Below are 19374 nucleotides of genomic sequence, written 5' to 3' on the forward strand. Positions count from 1 at the left end.
TCTTCAGCAGAAGACTTGGACACACAGTCCAAATCTCCAAGGCACACAGGGTCAAACCTGAAGTGACTCATGCTAGGAACCAGGAGCCATTCTGAAAGCTCCAGTGAGCCCCCTCCTTTGGCTCCCTAGGCCCCTCCTAGAGGCCTCTGCCACGCTCAAGCAGCTGTAGAACAAAACACCAAGGGACCAGTCGCCTCCTCAGTCCCCCCTGAAATATGCAATTCTGTTAAAAAGGAGTCATACCACTGTCAGTATAATGATGCAACACTTTAAAAATGAGCCCTCATTAGTGCAATACTTGTTTCCTGTGCATCCCCTGAGTCCATCTTCTTAAGTCTATTGCCTGGAACAAAAATATTTACTGTCAGCATTTCCCAGACAAATCAGAGGTGGGAAAAGCTATTAGTTCTGTTTTGTCTGATGCATGGGCAACACAATTTAGAGCAATATTGAAGCCAGGTCAATGCAGTGATGTCCCACTGCCTTTCCAGAGACTTGGCATCAGCTCAAAACACCTGCACATACAAAGCAGCTATATCTATCTTTCCCCAGAAGTATTAATTCCCTAGGACTCACACAGAAGAAACCACTTTGGCTTCAAAACAAAGAACCAGATATTTAATCCTTTCAGTGTGAGTAAATACACATAATAACTCACTTTTAAATCAATATTAGTTTTGGGCTTCAGTACAAGTTAACATTTTAAGCAAACTGACTTTTAAGAACCTCTACAAAAGTCAATGAAGCATCAGCCACCTACAGAAGGAGGTGATGCATCCCTTAAAGTTCATTTTTAGCTCCTTTTGGGATGATTTTAAACACTTTTTACAGTGCTTTCTCTGGTGTTTTTTAAAAAGGATTCAGAGTATGCTATAGAAACTTTGCTGGATTTAAGCTTAAAATTAACAACAACCTGTGCACATATTGTGTGGGATTTAGTCATGCCTGATCAGGATGACTGAAGATCAACCTGTCAATGCCAAGAGAATGCTGGTTTAACCCGTTAGGGGATATTTAACACATACAATGCAGCAATGCCATGCCCTGCTCACCTCAGTGCTCATGCTGTTGGTCCAGCCCAGCTCTGCACTGCAGCAGCAGCTGCATGGCTGATCTCTTCCAAGCCCTGCTTCCCAGTCCAGCCTGCACCTGTACCAAGGCAGTGTTTCTCCTGCCCACAGAGGAATGGTGCTGCATCCTTCCAAAGGAGCATGTGCAAGTGTGCCATAGACAGGCAGGGGCCTGTGTCATGTACAGATTAACTTTCAGAGCAGTTCTCAGCCAAGGTCAGCACTTCTCCCATCTCTCCCCCTCTTTGCTGGCCCTGCCCCAGCTGAACGGAGCCTTGCCTCTGACCAGGACTCATCCCTGAATCCTGCTCTAGTCCACTGCCTGCCCACTGTTGGGGACTGCCAGCTCACACCTCTGTGTGTGCAATGTGATTAGGAAAGAGAAATGTGCACCTACTCTCGAAGAAGGAAAATGTGAGAGATGCACATCAAAGACCTCAGTGCATCTTCAGTGCCCTGGCACAGATTGCCCAGAGAAGCTGTGGCTGCCCCATCCCTGGAAGCATCCAAGGTCAGGTTGGACAGGGCTTGGAGCAACTTGGGATTGGAGTGAGATGAGCTTTAAGGTCCCTTCCCACCCAAACCATTCTATGGTTCAGTGACCTTCTGAACTATCTCTTCCACTTTTGCCAAAGCTGTCTTCTCCGGCACCTAAATACCTGCAAGCTTCTGCAGCCATAGTGCTAGAGATGTCCAGCTAGAGAGGGGTGAGCTGAGACCAGGGCTGGGGGCACTGCAGCCTCCAAGAGAGCTGCATCCAGAGTGAGCTCCATAGTGTACCAAAAACAAGGAGCAGTTGTGGAAATTCCAGGTTGCAGAGGAGCTACACTGGATGGCTGGGATAAAGCTGAGAACACATACAGAGAACAAAATTTAAAAAAGAGAAAACATAAGTGAGAAAGAAGAAAGAGAAGGAAGAGCTGACAGAGCAATCTTTGAGAAGGATGACATATTCTTAAATAGAGAGAAAGGATGACAGGGAAAGGAAAAAGAAAGGAACTCATACACAGGAACACCTGGGCATTAGTTTCAGCTCACCAACAACCTCTGCAGGCTGCATTACCCCAGATACAGCACATACTCTGAATTTGGGGTAAAAAAGGAACAGTCACCACTGAATCCTATTTCCTCTCCTCATATGTGGTACAAGGCTGCGCATGAAGACAGTTTCAGTACATCAGCAAGATGCCACATCTCCACAGCAGTGGCAGCTGATACATTCATCAAGAGGAGCAGAGTATCTGTCTGGACAGATGCATGGGCAGAGAACCAGACTGTAAATCAGTTTTATCAGCTGCCAGAGGTTATAGGGGCTGCTGGAAGCTCTACCAAACTGATCATGTATCATTATGAATTAGTCTCAAGGAAGGAAATAGAAACGAAAAGCAAAGTACCTGGGGTTTATTTTCCCTTCCCAAAATACACAGTGCTTCCCAGTGAATCTGATTTCCATGGACTATTCAATCTACTCAGTCCTGAGTGAAATGACTTCTGAGAAACAGCTAAGAGGTTTTCCTGCCCTGGAGCTAATGATATCTCTCAGTTATTTTCCATAAAATAAAACTGCATGCAACTAAAACTAAAGTTATGGACACGCACAGGAGAAGGGCTCACTCCCATGATACAAAGTACACAGCTGGGGTGCCTTGAGTTTCCTGCACTTTCTACATGTCATGAGGAATGCCTCAATACCAACAAAACCCCACAAAACGACCCAAACTGCATTTCTAAATCATCACTTCAAAAGAGGTTTTCCAAGCACCACTTACTGTGCTCTGTAGTCAGTCTGTGAAACAGCAGAGAAAATGCAAATGTTTTGCTCAGAATCTCCAGAAGAACAAATAACAGCGTAAACACCATCACACAGACATCTCACTTTGAGTGGCTTTGAATTTCCAGATCAGCCATTGGTAGGGACAGGCACTGGATCATCAGTGCTCAGCTGCCAGCCAATGCCAGCTGTTTTGTGCTGATTTCCATCTCTTCAGCTGGCAAAGGCAAGCGAATCTGTATTATCATTATAAGGACTGAATTTCAATTGAGCAGTTAATCTACCAGTAGCAACTCCACAGAACAAAAAACCCACACCAAAACACTAGCACACACTAAGTTTTGCTGTCCTTACCCAGGATATGAATACAGCATGAGAAGAGATGGTTTCTTCTCTATACTGTAACCTCACAGATTAAAACAGCATAAAAGACAAAGACAGGGGATTATCCCCTGTTTCTTTCTACTATTTCCTTTGACTTTCTCACTCAAAACCCACATAGTCTTTGCTTTCCAATTTTAATAGAGAATAGCTAATCGTGGTTAATCAAGTCAAGGAATTTGCATATATATCTCTCTCATACTTGTACTTTGTACAGAAAATATACCCCAAAGTAATATTTTCTTTTAATTTCCATGGAAGTGCTGCCTCAGTGAGGACTACAGAGTGAGGTCCCAATCACAAAGTGCTTACAGTCTCTTCCTTATCTCCCTTAACCTTGAAAAGCAAATGCTGGAGGAAAAGAGGAAAAAAACCTAAATCCTCCTTTCCTTTGTCAGCCAGCCTGACTGTGGCTCACAGACGTCACAGGGAGCCTGTGCACTCCTGAATGCTAAATAATCTCCTAGGCTACATACTTTCTCTCAGCGGAGCTCAGAAAGAGATCTCACTTTGAGCAGGGCCATGTTGGCATGGCAACAGGGGAAAAAGCAATCAGCAAGCTTGGAGGAGACTTTGTGTGACTCTCATTTTTGTGAGAGATGTGATGGTACCTACCTCCTTTCCACCAAGAGTTCAACCCATGCCCAGTGGGTGAGAAGGGCTGATGCTCACCCTGTGCACTGGCAGGACCTGGGGACGCCTTGTCCTGGGCTTTCCTTAGCCTGGGCTGCAAAGTGCATCAGCCCAACACCTGAGCTTCCACAGTGGAAAAACAGGAGGGTAGGATTTGTGAAGTTTGGGCATGAGTGGGTTAATCACTGCCCTCATGACACAGGGCAAGGGAGCTGGAAATGGGGCCAGCAGTGCTCACCAGCACATCCTTGCCGTCACCTAAGAACCTGCTGCTTCCCTTCCAAGGTGACCGTGGAGAAAAAGATGCCATTTCAGCTTTGCCCAAAACAAGAGTAGCTGTGTGCCTGCAAAACAAGGCTCTATTGTTTAGTAATGAACCTTCTTCCAAATCCTTCTGCCCTCAGACCAAAACTGGAATGAAAGATTATATGCTGGCACAGTCCCCAGCAAGACCAGCCCAAGCTGCTTGGTGTCAAATATTGCCCAGTGTTTCTGAATGTCCTTTATGATGCCATCATGGTGCTGGAGACCCTGACAGACTCTTTAAACACAACAGTAATGAGCCTTTGAAGCACCCCATCTCCACCCCTCTCAAGGGGCAGAGCTGAGCCCAGCCCAGAGGGCAGAAGCTGGGTTGTGTGCTGTCCATGGCTCTGCACAGACCTCCTGGCTCACCTGGGGTAGCTCTCTCCACCCTTGTGCCTCTGCTCCTGGCTTTTACAAATCCTGTCTACTTTATGTGATTCATAAATAAAGAAGCTGTTTCCTACCACACACTTTAAAAACTGAAAAGGACAGGCCACAGAACAGGCCACAATTTAGAATGTCCTTTGGGCACAGCTGCCCCACCAGTCACTCAGCTAATGCCACTGCTGGAGGGTCGAGACCTGACCAACAGAGACAGGGAAATTTGCATTTACAGCCCTCATTAGAACAGGTACTTAAACATGGATGGTGGGGAGGGGGGGCAGCGGCAAACAAAAAGCAGAGACAAGGTAAAAATGAAACTCCCAGAATGCCTTCAGTATTTGATATTTTCAGCAGCAATAACTCTCCTGGTCACAGCAATTTCCCAAGAAGGGCTGCAGATGTTCCCAAAAGGCAGCTTTGACAAACAGAGCTCATGGCACACAGTCTAAACTAAGGTGTGGCTGGAACATGTTATGAAAGATGCTTCTTCCATATCCCAGCCTTGTTGTTCCTTGTTACATCTCCGAGGTTATAGATTATGTTTTCTGGGAGCACTGACAGCATCAAGTGTGTGCTGGTTGCCAAGCCAACATGCTCACAGGCACTCTGCTCTCACTTCTTAAGGAAGCACAGCTGCTTTTGCAATGCTTCTATTGTAACAAGGAAAAGCAAAGTGAACTGAAACACCAAGAGGGAGCCCAAAGGAAATGGCTGGTGGATGCCTTCCCTTGGCCAAATGCAGCACTGATGCAGTTCAATGCAGCAGTTGGCTCTGATGGTGTTACTGCACCTGGTTTGAGATACAGTTTTCACATGCAGATCTGAACCACATACTCCCAGAGGAGCTTAGGGTTAAAAAAGCCTGATGGTTGATGCTCTCTACATGGCTGACTCCAGCCACGGGAAACAACAGCACCTGCACACCAGGTTATCTCACCCTGCTCCCTTTCAGACAGTAATTTTTGCATTCTGCCCACAATTGTGCCAGACCCTCCAGCTCCTGCCAAGACATGTCAATCACTGACTGATTTCTGAAGCCTTAAGAGGAGGTGGGAGGGCAAAGCCAGCTCCTTAGAGAGGTTATGACTGGACAAGAAACAATGTCTTACTGGATTGACTGATAGGGCCAGCCACAGAAAAACCCACAGAGACTATATAGTAGTTATTGAATATTTTAAGAGTTAGGGAGAAGATAGCTGTGGGTAGAGAATAAGAAAAGATAGAATTTCTGTGCCTTTATTCCTTTATAGCAAGGTTAACAGAGAATAGTAAAACCCCCAGCAATTTCTCCAAGCTCCCAAGAGGGGTTCTGTTGCCCCCACCCACAGTCTTCAGCAACACACTTTGAATATGTCTATAGTATTCCAATAATGTGTCCCAGAAAATGACACCCGTACTACACTTAACACAGAGAAGAAAAGTTTCAGATGCCTGGTATGTTTGCCTGTATCTAAACTGGCAGAGATGACAGTGTACAGTAATTACTGTCACATTTCCTGGGCAAGGGAAGGGAGATCAAAATGCCTAATTAACAGCTTCTTTCCCATAGGAGCCATCAATGACATAGTAAGATACCTTCTTCCAGCCCTGTAAAACAAATAACAGAAATGGGACAAACCCAGCAGTCACATTCAGCTCTGAATGTCATTGATTTTGCATCCTTCTGTGCATTTTGTCTGCATTGCTCAAGATGTGCTGCTTGCTGAAAATGCACATCTGACAACAAGGCTGGGACGCTCCTTTGGGAAACAGGCATTCAGGGAGCTTATCAGGGGGGCTTACAACTCCACAAGGACTTGGCCAGCACCAGGACACCAGCGCAAACAGCCAAATGAAAAGCAAAGCTCTGACAAAAGCAGTCCTGTTGGAAAGAACAAAAATGCCTCCATACAAAGAAGGCCTGTTTGTGTGTCTACTGCCAGTGCCATCAGAATATTGCCACTTGTATGGCAAGAGAGAGAGGAAGGAAAAGGAGATTAAATGAGATGTCACTAGAGGAGGGAACAAACCACTAGCACACCATGGGGGCAGACTATGGCTCTCAGTGCATTTCAGCCTGAAAAGGCTGTTGCATTTAGTGACCCCAAACACGGAGCTGACATTCTGCTCCAGGTCAGTCCAGAGGGGCTGAGGGCCCTTAGCCTGCACAATGAAGCACCATGGTGATTTTTTAATCACCTTGGTGATTTTCTAACAGTGCTGTGCTGATGTGGGCTGTGAACAAGATCCTCTTTACCTGGACACTGGCTACTAGAAGGCAAGGTTATGGAAGAGAATGGGATACAGACTGTTTCCTTGACACACAGCAGGAGGCTGAAACAAACACAATTCCTGCCTTCAACACGTTTTGGGAGTTTTTTTGCATAGCTAACCTAAAGGGACTCTTCTCAAGCACTACTTGCTGTGACAGGGCAGTTATTCAGACTCACATTCCCTGCACCTTATAGAAATATGCTTGTTCAAAAGAGTAGATGGAATAAGTCTGTTCCAGATGCCCATTTAGCCCAGCTTTCCAAAGCCTGAAACAAAGGGCTGAATTAGGATAAATTACATTCCAAGATGTAACGTAGTTTGTCCCTCCCCAGTTTTCTCTTCAGTTGTTTCCTGCCTCTCACCCACCTTCCTTGTGATCCCAGAGCCAAAAGCACCCAGCCTGCAGTGGGATTGCTGTGCCATGTCAGGGAACTTGCTACAGCTTACCACAGCCCCTTTGCATCCCACATGGTTTGGGTTCCCTGCCAGTTAATGAAGGGCTACATTTTGTCACTCTCGTATGACATGTTACTGCCCTTAACACTGTCTGCCACCAGGACACAGACGCTGTCCTGAGGCTCTGGTAATAGGATTTCAGGAAATGCTTTCCCTTCATCTGTCAAAAAAATAATTCATCAAATAACAGTGTGGGTAATCCAACCCCCCCCCTCCACAATTACAAATCTGAATTTGGCATATAATGAAGAAAGCACTTAATCAGTTGAGTCACTGTATATAAAGACATATTGTAGAAGATGCTACACAATGTTCACCACTATTATCCCTAATTATATAAATTTGACAGGTTAGTTATTGCATCACTGAAAAAAATAGAAGCATTTTAATTGCAAAAACCCAAACCTTTGTAGCTTGATGTTCTTGTACTTCAAATAAAATGGATTATATCAAACTGCTGGTTCCCAGAGAATGCTGCAGCATATCTGTAGTCCTCCTCACAGCTTCCTCCCAGTTAGCTGACCACAACTTTCCAATGAGCAAAGAAAAGGCTGCCACTCCCATGTGCCCAAGTCAGGCACATCCTGTGCTCTACCACTGGTTTCAGTGCAAAGCTTTCCTTGTCAGCCCACTTCAGAGTGAGTTTCTGAGGATTACACTGTTGTGTCCCTTTGCATCACACGTTTTACACAACATGAAAAAGTTTGGCTTGACAAAACCTACAGGTCTCATTCTCCACTCTCAATAATTCCATGGTCTTCACCAAAGATGCTCTGTGTGTGCAAGTGAGAAGGGACATGGACAGGCATGAAGCAGGGAGAACACATCAAAACTCAGTGGTCTCAGGCTGTGGGATGCTGCAGACTGCACCAAAGGCAAGGTGTCTTCAGGAGCACCTCCAGAACAGCATGGGATTTGTGTCTGGCAGAAGCACAAGGCTCAGCTGGTCTGCCGGAGGTAGACAGATACTTACCTTAGATACTAATCTGTCATTAAATACCTATTTTTAGTAAATATTTAGAATAGAGACTCAACAAGGTAAAGGTAAAGGCCTTGTCAAGCCTCTAAAGGGGGGAAATGATGCCTCAGGTTTTAGCTTTTATATTTTTCAGATTCTGTGCTGCTTTAGTGTGCAGTTCTGAGCTTCATATTAGGGCATGGTGAGCTCTGTGCACAGAGTAGGGAGACAAAAGAATTCCTTCTCTAGCTGGGGACCAAGGACAAATGATCCAATTTTCAGGCCCAAGTGCATAAACAATGGGAAGTGAAGAGAGAAAAACAAGAAGGATGTGGGTTCAGGGGCTAAAGCTAATTGGACAATTAACTCCAATATGCAAATGGATCAAAACTTATAAAAGAGAGAGATCTTCTTACCGGTCATCCATTTTGTGACCATTTTGGTTCATTTTGGGTGCAGCCCTGGCTGGGCTCTTGTGCTGCCCAAGGTGCATCCATTGAGGTCTCCTAATAAATTCCTACTTTATTCTTTAACTCCATCTAGCCTATGCTCTAGGTCAGCCTTCACAAGGCATCAGCCGAAGTACATATCCAAATTTATATCCACAAAATGCATACAAAAAGAAATAGGTGCTTTACCACCCACACTTATATCAGACCCCAATAGCTTCCTGTGGGCTATGCCAAAAAACCCAGCCTGTTCTCTTGCACATATCAGCCTTTGACTTGGGTGGCTGCTGGATCAGACCCTGAGGCTGCCGTGCCCACAGCTCTGTGCACTCTGCCACGTTCCTATTGGTCCCTTTGAAAGGAGGGCATTGATGTGTCTCCATCATGCAGCCATTACCAGCACGATGCTGAGACTGATCAATCAAAGGCAATGCAATAGACAGATTCAGAGGATTCCAAAAATTGAGGTCAGACTCAGTAACTCTTAGACATTGAGACAGACATATATACATAAAGGCAAATTTTAACAGTGCAAATCTAAAAATGTCACTTGTAGTGATGGATTGGATGTGTTTCAGGAAGAACTGTCACTTCCTCCCCCACTACCATTCCTTGCCTCTGCATCACTGTGGGCACAAGGTGTCTTTGTCCTGGTGGCCTTATCCTAACTTTTTCCTTAACCCACAGCCCTCGGATTTTACAGCACAAGGTCTGTGAATGTGTCTGCTGCTTTGCTGTGCCTTGAAGGGTCAAATGCCCTGCTACAGAGCACCTCTCCCTAGGAGAGGGCCGTTTTGTGGCTAAATCCCATCTCCTGGGTCAGCCAGATGCAGCAGCCCTTCCTCAGGAGAAACACCTCAAAATGCATCAGAGATTGGGTGGTGGACAGCGGCCTGGGAAATCCCTGTTTGAACCAGTGCTCTGCTGTGCATAAGGTTGTGACAGTTGCTGGGAATTTACAGACTCCAACATGAAGGTTGAGAAGCCAGAGATTTTCCCAGGATACAGTGTTGCACTTGTACCAGAAAAAATAAAATCCCTGTAAATCTACTCAAACCCACAGCTTGGCTAATTATCTCCATCGACCATGGCTTCCTGTGCACTTTCTCCTCAGATGTTTGGAGTCAGTAAGCTACTACAAATGATTAAATGATTCACATTATTGATAATTATGTGTATCAGAGTGGCATTTAAAAACCCTACCTGATGCAGTACCCTGCTGAAGTTACAATTTCCAAACAGACAAACACAGCAAAGATGACTACATTTTGTTGTGAATAACAATCCTAATTTCAAGATCAAATTCTGAATTGAACATCAAAAATCTAGAAGCCCTGCCCCACATTGCATTTAGCATGTTCAGCTAGTAATTACTAGTTTGAAGGGGCAAAACACACTCTGGTTCTTTTCTATCACTACAGTAAGTTGCTAACTGGTTTCTCCTTCAAAAAGAGAAGAAATATTGAAATATTGAAACGTATCTTAAGTATCCTAAAAAGGTTTACACTGCACTGATTAAATGTGGGCTTAGCCAGCGCCTGAGTGTGCAGTGCACAAGTTTCCAGAGAGCCAGGAATTCAGGCATGAAGGCAAGCAGCTCTAGGGACTTTTCCAGTGCTCAAGGACAAAGATGTCATGAGATAAGCTATATTAAGACTCCCAAACAAAAGCTGTACATATTGAGAGTAAGTCTCCACACCAGAGATCTCAGAGTCTGAGCAGACAGTGAGAAAGCTGCAGGGAAGCAGGAAATGAGGCCACAAAGTGGTGACTGAAGCAAACTTCACCTGGATGAAGAGTAATCTTGTTCCCTCTGCAAATGTGTGTCCCCAGCACTATTGCATGCCCTAGAACATGCTTCCTCATTTTGTCTTGTTCTGCTTTTAACCACTTGCCTCAAAAAGCAACATGAAAAGGCATTACTGTAATGCCTGCTGATGGCCAGCAGTGGTTTTCTTCCTTCTGTCACCCATTAGCTGCAAACTCAATTAAATGTTTGGATCTCTCTGTGGCCAGCACTCAGAACCTGAGCTTCACAGAGCCTTAGAAAAGCACTTCTCTCCTCCCTTTCTAAGGACAGGAAATTCCTCTTCATCCAGTAATCCCCACTTTTGCAAATGTATTGGGGGACTTGTCCAACGTGGGGTGACACATCTGTGTCACATGAAGGAAGAGACACGCACTCAGTCTCTGTTTGCTGGCTAAACACAGAATAAAGCTGGGTTAGAGCAAAGAGACAAGACCTCGTTATCATCTCCCCAGTCATCTACACTCTGTTCACCTGAATGCTCACACATGATTCCTTTTACCTTGGCCAAAATTTGAAAGCCAATCTGCAAGAAGAGACTTAAAATATAAACATATTTACTTTTAGCAGGTATCTCCATTTCTAGCACAATTGTTTATGAAATGACTGTATGGTCTAGGAGCCTTAAAATTCTCCAGCCTCTGAGAAATTATGGATAGCATCTCCAAATGCTGTCAACCGCCAAAAAAATCATTGCTAGAAAGATCTCTTTAGCATGCATGAATGAATGCATCAAGGGCAGTTGTGTCTGCACAAGAGAAATTCTTCTTGCACTGTGCTTTTGGGGTTTGGAGTGGGAACTCTGCACAAAGATAATTAGCATTTACTTCTAAAACAGGAAACTTGCTTTGCATATTTCATTTTGACACAGTCACACTTTTTTTTTTTCTGCAAATAACAAGCTGAATTCTAAAAACTTACATAGTTTACAAATAGACTAAGTCCCAGTGAGCATCCAGTGAAATATGGCTGGGCAAGGATGAATAAATGCTGATACTGAATTGTGGTGTTCCCAGCCAGAATGAGCAATGCATTATTCTGCCAACAGTACATGGTTTCAAGAAGGTCTTGCTACTTGTGAGCAATAAAAGGAGAATCCATCCCTCCTGCAATGCCGAGCCCTGCATGCACAACAATTGGGCAGTTTCCTGCTCTCTGGTAGCCCAGAGGACCTGAGCAGCTGCTCTGCACCAGTCCGTTGCCGTATCCCTTGATGGGTGACCCTGTCTCATTTACAAAGAAGGCCTTTCCTGAAGCCTTCTCAGACCTTTCCCCAAATCCTAAGTATGTATCTGGGTGAAGATGCAGTCCTTGCAGTGAAGAGCTAGTGCCCTCACAAAGCACATACACCCTCCTCATGTCAGGTCCCCCATGGTATGCTTGACTCCACCTAACATCTCCTCTTGGAGAAACCCCCAGGGGTCTCCAGAGCCCTGTGCTCTGCAGCAGGCCATCGAGGTGCATTACCTGCAGTCTCCCTGTTCCCTGATGACAACTCTCCGTTGATCCCATTCTCTTTGGTCTGAGCATACGTCCCTGGCTGCTCGTGGCCGCCCAGCCTCAGCTCCTCATCCTCTCGGTACGGAAATCCATTGGCACTTCTGACCAGTCCAGCGCTTGCGCCACCCTGATCCTTAATTTCAGGTGAATGTGGGTGTGAAGAAGCCTCTGTTAGCTGACCTGAAGTCCAGTGTGGTGCCTTGGCTTCGTCTTTCCTATCCTCAGCCATGGCTGCTTGCCTTCACCGCGTGGCCTGTAACGACATGAGCAGGAGAGATCAGCTCCAGGTGGGTGACTGTGTCCCTGACTGTCAGCACAAGCACATCACCAGCAGTGATGCTGGTAAATTCAAGTCCAGTAGAGGAAAGAATTATCTCTGTGTGTTTGTCCTAGCTGTAAGTGAACTGATTTAAACCCATAAGAAACCACCACCAGTAAAAATTATGGGTCAAGTCCTCCCTGACTCTCACATGCCTTGCAATTATTAGCACCATTTTCTTGATGGCTGCCCATTCATTAATCTGATTTTAACGCATTAATTACAGTTAAAATATCAACCCAATTAACAAGAAACGAGTCTGTCATCACAGCGCCACGACCTGTTCCCAGGGCAAAGAAGGAAGAATGCCACACGTGAAACTGCTGCTGCACTGAGGGGTGCTTGTCAGGCACAGAAGCACAAGGTGACATGGCCTCTCCAGCACGTGCAGTCTGCTGTTTGTCATGACAGAAGCCAAGTCTGGGAATGTGCACTGGGTTCCTGAACATCCATGCTGTTGACCCCAGTTAAATCCCCTCTTACTTGCTGTCATGTGAACATTCACACACATTTGCCCAACCCTTTTTACCAAAACAGACTGTGGAGAACAGTTTGTTTATCACACAAGCATGTGCATTCTCTTTTCACTACTAGTATATCTACAGAAATAAAACTAATCATGATTTGCTATTTCACTCCTGTTAGTTAGATCTCATTTGTCCAAGCCAAGGAGAAGCCACTGCATAAGCCATAGCACTTGGCTATTCCTCACAGATAAATGCAGCAGGAGCTGCTCAATATGTAAACTTCGAAATGCAATAAATCATAATCATGTTTTGATGATACAGTAGCCTCTGGAGAGAAGAAGGCGACCTGCCCTGACTTAGATACTTCAAACTGGAAAGCAGCAGGCCTTTTCCAAAAGCACTTGCCACCTCCTTTTTTTCCCCTGGGAGAAAATAACATAAAAGCAGTGAGCTGAATGCTGTTGACCAGCCACATATCACAGAGGCTGAGCAGTCTAGAAAAGGCAGCACAAACTAGACAGTACATGTAGTCTGCAGATATTTAACAAAAACAAACCAGAAAAAGAAACTAGTTTCCATAATGTCAGGTCAGTTTGAAGAAAACCTCTAAACATGAGAAAAGGCTGTTTGCCAGATAATCATTCATAATTGATAATTTGACCTCTTTCTGATCAGACATTATAATTTATTAATAACGGCTTTCAGAGCTGCTGTAGGTTTTTAAAAAACCATGGTGAATCACAAAATTAGATTTCATTCACAATATGTGACTCAAAGTGGAGTTCCACATCAAAAAGGACTAATAGCTCTTCTGCCTCACAGTGAAATCACGTTGTTTTACAAAGTGTTCTGCCCGCTCTCACCCTGACCCAGCATCATTCCCTGGAGGTAACTAACTGCATACAGACTGAAGGAGCTGGTGAAACTTGCAGCCCAGGTTTTCCTTTGAGCTGTACAGAAAATGATGGGATGAGCAGTATCCCAAAGAGAGGAGACAAGCCTCAGTCAACCAGAGGTAAGAAAAGCGTGAACACACCCCACACCCCTTTGCTTTCCCCACCTCTGTTACCCTAATGGGAGACTCAACAGGGAGACAATCTGCCTGTACAGACAGAACTTTAAAGCAGCCATCTCACATCATACCAGCCCAAGATGGGCAAAAACCCCTTCCTACAAACAAAAGAAAATATACCTCTGTCTCTAGATCTGTTTACTGCATGATTCTAGAACATTTTCTCACCAGAACCTTTCCAAAACATGAGGTCATGGGACAAATGTCTTCCTTTTTACAGCAATTAGCAGCATACACTCAAAGCCACCTCATAGCCCAACTTTTGGGATATGAGGACAGAACTAATCCTGGTTTGGGGGAGAAAAAGGAGGCAATTCTCATTTATGTCCCTTGGGGAAGCTCAGGAAAAAACTACAAAAAACCCAGAAAAAAACAACCAAAGAAAAAGCCCAAGCCCTAACTCAAGACTCCCTCACCAACCCAGTGTGCTTTGAAGCTGAGAGCAAGACCCAGGAGCAGAATGGACCTGCCCACCAGCTTCACCAGTTCAGCCCCTGGTCACCCATGAAGAGGAGCTCGGAGCCACAGCAGGACAGGGAGTGTTATGAAAGAGCCAAGTGTAGGGAATGTGGCTCTGAAAATCACTGGGACAAATGTAATGGTCCTATTCCAGCACCATATAGTTTGGTAGCTATTATCCATGAAGTACCCTTCCTGGTTCCAGGCAGACACTCCCTGCCTCACTTGAAGCTCTTGAGGAAGGATATTCACATCCTCACAATGGACTGTGTCACAGAAGTCCCCAGTGAAAATAACAAAAGTGCTTTTATCTTTAAAAATAAATACAGTGGGCAGACTTCAATGCGAGCTGCGTGTATCTGGAGGCAGAATTTGGCTCAGTATTTATAAAAGATGGTTACAGAGTAAAGCATGGATGAATTCATTCTTGCCTCTCTGTTATTCATCAAGTGCTCTCAGGGTTTATAATGGTAGGAGAGAAACAGCGAGTGAGTCACACAATGCATCTTTGTACTCAGCAATTTAGCAATGACTATCTGCTGTGTGCTGTGATTCATCCACAGCTTGGGTTAAAATCCAGAATACACAGGTGTGCTCTGCACCATCAAGTGAGCTGGTTTTTTTTTTCATTTCATTAGCATACAATGGAATTAAATTAATCAGGTAATGTAAATATGGACAGAAATACTAATGTGGCCAGACAATATAGCAGAATTTAAATAGTGATAGCTATGTAACAAGAAAAAAACCTGGAATAATTTGGACAACCTAGTGAACCACTGTTCTTCAGGGAAGCAAACAGTCCCTCTTTTTACCATGAGTTTCTTATTCTTTGCATAAGCTGCAATGAAGGCTTTCAAAAAGACATAGATAAGAAGGCACAGCCAGTCCTCTAAAATGTCATGCTGCTTTAGTTAAAATTGATTTGGACCTGTATGAGCCTTTCTTTGCTAACCATTACAACAGAACTGCTTCATCAGGGAATACACAGCAGCAATCTTACAGCAAGTTCTCACTCTTTGTGAGGGTTAGTGGTAGCGAGGGGGTGACCAAGGAGGTGCTTGACCACAGCAGAAAGGGCAGTGGGGCTCACAGACAGCACCAGCCTCGGCTGCCCCAACCCACCAGCACAGCCCCTCACTCCAAAGCCATTCTGGCCCACACCAAGCCCACAAGCCACAGGGCAGGCTGTGGTAGCCACACAGCACAGGTTACAGTCCTCCCTCAGGATGCTCCTCACCCTCAAGTCTGATCAAGGCCACCCATCACAGTGTAGGACTGGGGTGGGGAATGTCCCCTCCTTCCAGAGGGATCAAGTAGGTGCTGTTGAGCACCACAGATCACATCAGTGATACTGATCCACACCCATGGGCCATGCACAGCCCTCACAAAAAGACTTTCCTTGTCCAGAGTGACATGAAGGACACTGCTGAAGCCACTGCTTGTCTGGAGAGATCGTGCTCCACTGGCAGCAGTAGTGAAGAGATCCTTCACAGATGTTAAGTTCATGTCATTGTAACTCAGGCAGTGCACTGAGGGCACAGCATTATGGATCTGAGCTGGACGTCTTATCTTCTGAACTAATAACCAGGAGGAGAAACTATGATAAAAATGAACTCTCCCAGCTTTTTCAGCCATTTGGGAACTGTACAGAGACAGAAAATACTTAAACACAGAGGGACAAATCCGGTGGGGGATATGTGGTCTGACTCTGCAGTTGCCTCCTCCTTTTGCAGGCACTCTACACATATTTATTAATCCATATGCTCTTTCATGTGACACCAGCTCCTGCTGCCATGGCTGGGTTGAACCAAGCCTGAATGCTTTGAACTCTGTGCATAGCAAATCACCCACAGTAATACAGCATGAGGCCGTGATATGCAAAACCCAGGATAATGCTGATTTAAATTTCCTGTCATGCTAGCTGTCCAGAATCATCTTAGTGTTACACTAACACTGCCTTTGCATATAAACAGATAAATTTTCTATAGATTTCTTACTTGTTAAGACAACAGAATTAGGCCAATACTGAAGACTGTTGCAAATAGACTGCCTTCCTGCTTCAAGCCATGTTTTTACCTGTTCTTGTATCTATGAGCCCATTCAGAATGAATTGAGGATATTTAATTTCAGGGAAACTAATTCATCAACTAAGAGAAACAGCCATCTGGATACATGGAAGAAAAGCTACAATTCTAGATCAGGCAAAAAATTATCACTGGAGGTTCCTGAAGGGAGGGACAATACACTCTCTAAAAAAAACCAAACCCTGGCAGGGTGTATGGCCAGATCCTGAGCACAGTGGGAAGAACAGGGGATGTGCCCAGTGTATGGCTCCAGGACCAAATCCTGGTTCCAGAGAGCAATTTAACTCAGATTCACCAGAGCACTGAGTCAGTTGCCCTGAGTTGCAGCTGCTTCCAAGTCAAGAGCCAGAAGAGGGAGAGGGGATTTCTCCACAATCTGGAGTGCACAGATATTGCTAAAGACCTCAGGTATCCAGGGCTTCCAAAACTCCTCAACTAGACTGCCTACAAGAGATTTTTTTAAAGAAATTTAAGAAATTCAGAGAATTTCTTTCAGAGAAAATAAATTAATTGAGTGACATATTCCTAATTTTTTTTTGCAGAAAGAAGAGCACCAAGAATTAAAGAAGAAATTAAGATAGCTTCAAAATTAGTTACACTATACACAAATAGGGTGCAATTAAACTTACACTAGTAAATAACACAACAAAAGAAATTTCATGACCACACACCAACTGTCCAACAGGGATGATGAATCTAAATATTAAATACTAGGCACAGTGATTTAAAAGGTCTCAATGGAATTTTCCAGTAAATTTAACTTACTAACAACTTACATCTAGAAGAGCCAAGGAAAGCAGGGAGATATCAGGAGGCTGGAATAGAAACAAGAGGCAGAAGGTGGGAAATTTAGATGGACAAGTTCCAATAACCTCCTGCCACTGTCAAAAGCTGAGGCTGTAGTACATAGTACACAGACCTTACCAATACTGTTATCTTCATGGACTCTCCACATATCCACACAACAAAAAGGCCAATTTTGGATGCCATTTCACTCCTGCATTTCAGCTAAGATACATTTCTCAAATTAATGTGACTATTTTCAGATGTGAGCCACAAAACAATTAACGAAAGCTACACTTGATGCTAAATGCCAAAGTGCTGTAATTGCAGTAATATGGAATATTATTAGAGAGAATTATACATTCTCTCCACTTTACCTCTCTAGCTGAATAAACAATGAACAAATTTCTCTGATATTTTAGAACAAATATGATTTATTTCTTCCTTGTCTGCTGCTTGAATTATTAGCTTTCAGCTAGATCCCTCTTTCTCGACACCAGGAGGAAGATTATCCCATTAAACACCACCTCGCATCCCTTAAACATGCAGGCAGTGCTCATCTCCTCACACCTGTACTAGCATTTGGTGGGCTTTAAAGGCTTTTCCATTTCCACACTGCAAACAGTTAGTCAACAGCCATAGAGTCTCTGTAGACAATCCTTTTAAGTGCACCTTGGATTACAAAACAGGTGAAAATAAGAGATGATGCCTGCACCAGAGGCTGAACAAAGGAAGCTTACTGTGGGAAGATGAAGAAAACAAGAAATTGTTTTTTCCACAATCTTCATGCCTGGCAGAGCTGAGAAGGAGGGATGGCTGCAGCTTCAAAAGCAGTGGCTCAGATCTGCAGCACTGGCACAGCAGAGACAAGTCCTCTGATCCTTCCTGCGCAGTCCAGGCCTGTGACAGCAGAGATTTAAACCCTTCCCAGAGCTCCCAGCAGGTGAGCTGGACACCAGCGGAGCCAGGCAGGTGGGAAGGGTGGGTCATCCCGCTGCAGAAACTGCCCAGGTCCTAAAGAAAGGGGAATGTTTTCACTTTGAGAAATGTTTATCTGACCAAGCCCTGCTCTGTGCCAAGCTGCAGACCCTGCTCAGCCAGGTGTTGTACAGAAGGGATGAGATGCAGCATGTTGTATTTCCACTGGTAGGAAGCAGCTCTGTCCCAAGGCAGAACACAGGCACAGGTAAATGAGCTGTTCAGCTGTTACTCCTTCCTCCCTTGGGAAGGTGTTAATTTCTCTGGGCTGCTCCATGCACCTCAGTTGACTCCTCTTGCATGTCCCCCTCTGAGATATTTTTGGCCAGCTTAGAGGCCTGCCCTCACTCCCATGCTCAGGGACTATATGCCAACTTACTCAAACTCCAGAAATGTAAAACTGAGTGTCCTTCTCTCTTGAAATGGTGACATCATGGTATTAGTAGCTTGTGACTGAAAAATACCCCAATAAAAAAACCTACTAGAGCTCACTTCTAGATAAAAAGAATCCCTGTACACCCCTTCTTTCTTCAACAGCAGCCCTTTTCAACAAACCCTTGCACTCCTGTCTATCATAATTGCTTCCTGCAGGATACAGGAAAGGTATTTTAGCTGGTGAAGGAGATGGTAACCATAACAACAGCACCATGACAACTACAAGGGATATCTGAAACATGAAATACAGCAGAACTTATTACCGATAAATTTGGTCCACAAGAAGGATGGGAAAAGCACCAAAGCAGCCATAGCAGCTAGTGCAGTGCCAACACAAAGAAACACAAGTGTCCCCAGATTAAACTCCATGAGTCCTGCACATCTTAAGATGAGGCAGCATGACAGCCCTGTCTCCTGATCAGGAAACAGAGAAAGCATGTCTGCTCAATCCTGCCTCAGATCTCTCCTGTCTTAAGGGAGCAGGAGGGACTGAAGGATGGAAAGAGTGCTTCTGGGAAGCCAGGAAGTTTCCTGGCAGCTCCCAGATTTCTCAGTGGAGCTTTTTGTTCCCACGAGAGTCACTGAAACAAGGCCTGAACAAGAACAGGGTTCCCCTCAGGGGAGCATCTCTGAGTCAGACACACTGCATTGACTTTTCCACCAAGCATAATTTCTAATGGGCACCATGCACTTCAGACAAGGCATTGCAGTTGGCAGGCTTGTCTGGAACAGGAGGCCAGCAGCCATCTAAACAACCTGTGCCAAGGCTCTGACTTCAGTTCTGGCAGAGAAAAACATTCACCAAC

At 44.7% G+C, this 19374-nt stretch overlaps 1 protein-coding gene across 1 annotated transcript in view; it reads right to left on the reverse strand.

Moving 5' to 3' along the window:
- MAP2 (microtubule associated protein 2) overlaps positions 1-19374 on the reverse strand; it is a 226405-nt gene that overhangs the window by 58779 nt on the left and 148252 nt on the right. Inside the window, exon 4 of the mRNA XM_041411690.1 lies at positions 11936-12221. Coding sequence (XP_041267624.1) covers positions 11936-12197 — 262 coding nt within the window. The 5' untranslated portion in view covers positions 12198-12221. The remainder of the gene's footprint in view (positions 1-11935; positions 12222-19374) is intronic.

Source organism: Onychostruthus taczanowskii, unplaced genomic scaffold (genome assembly GCF_017590055.1).
Source record: "Onychostruthus taczanowskii isolate IOZ18803 unplaced genomic scaffold, ASM1759005v1 scaffold37, whole genome shotgun sequence".
In the NCBI taxonomy this organism is placed as follows: domain Eukaryota; kingdom Metazoa; phylum Chordata; class Aves; order Passeriformes; family Passeridae; genus Onychostruthus; species Onychostruthus taczanowskii.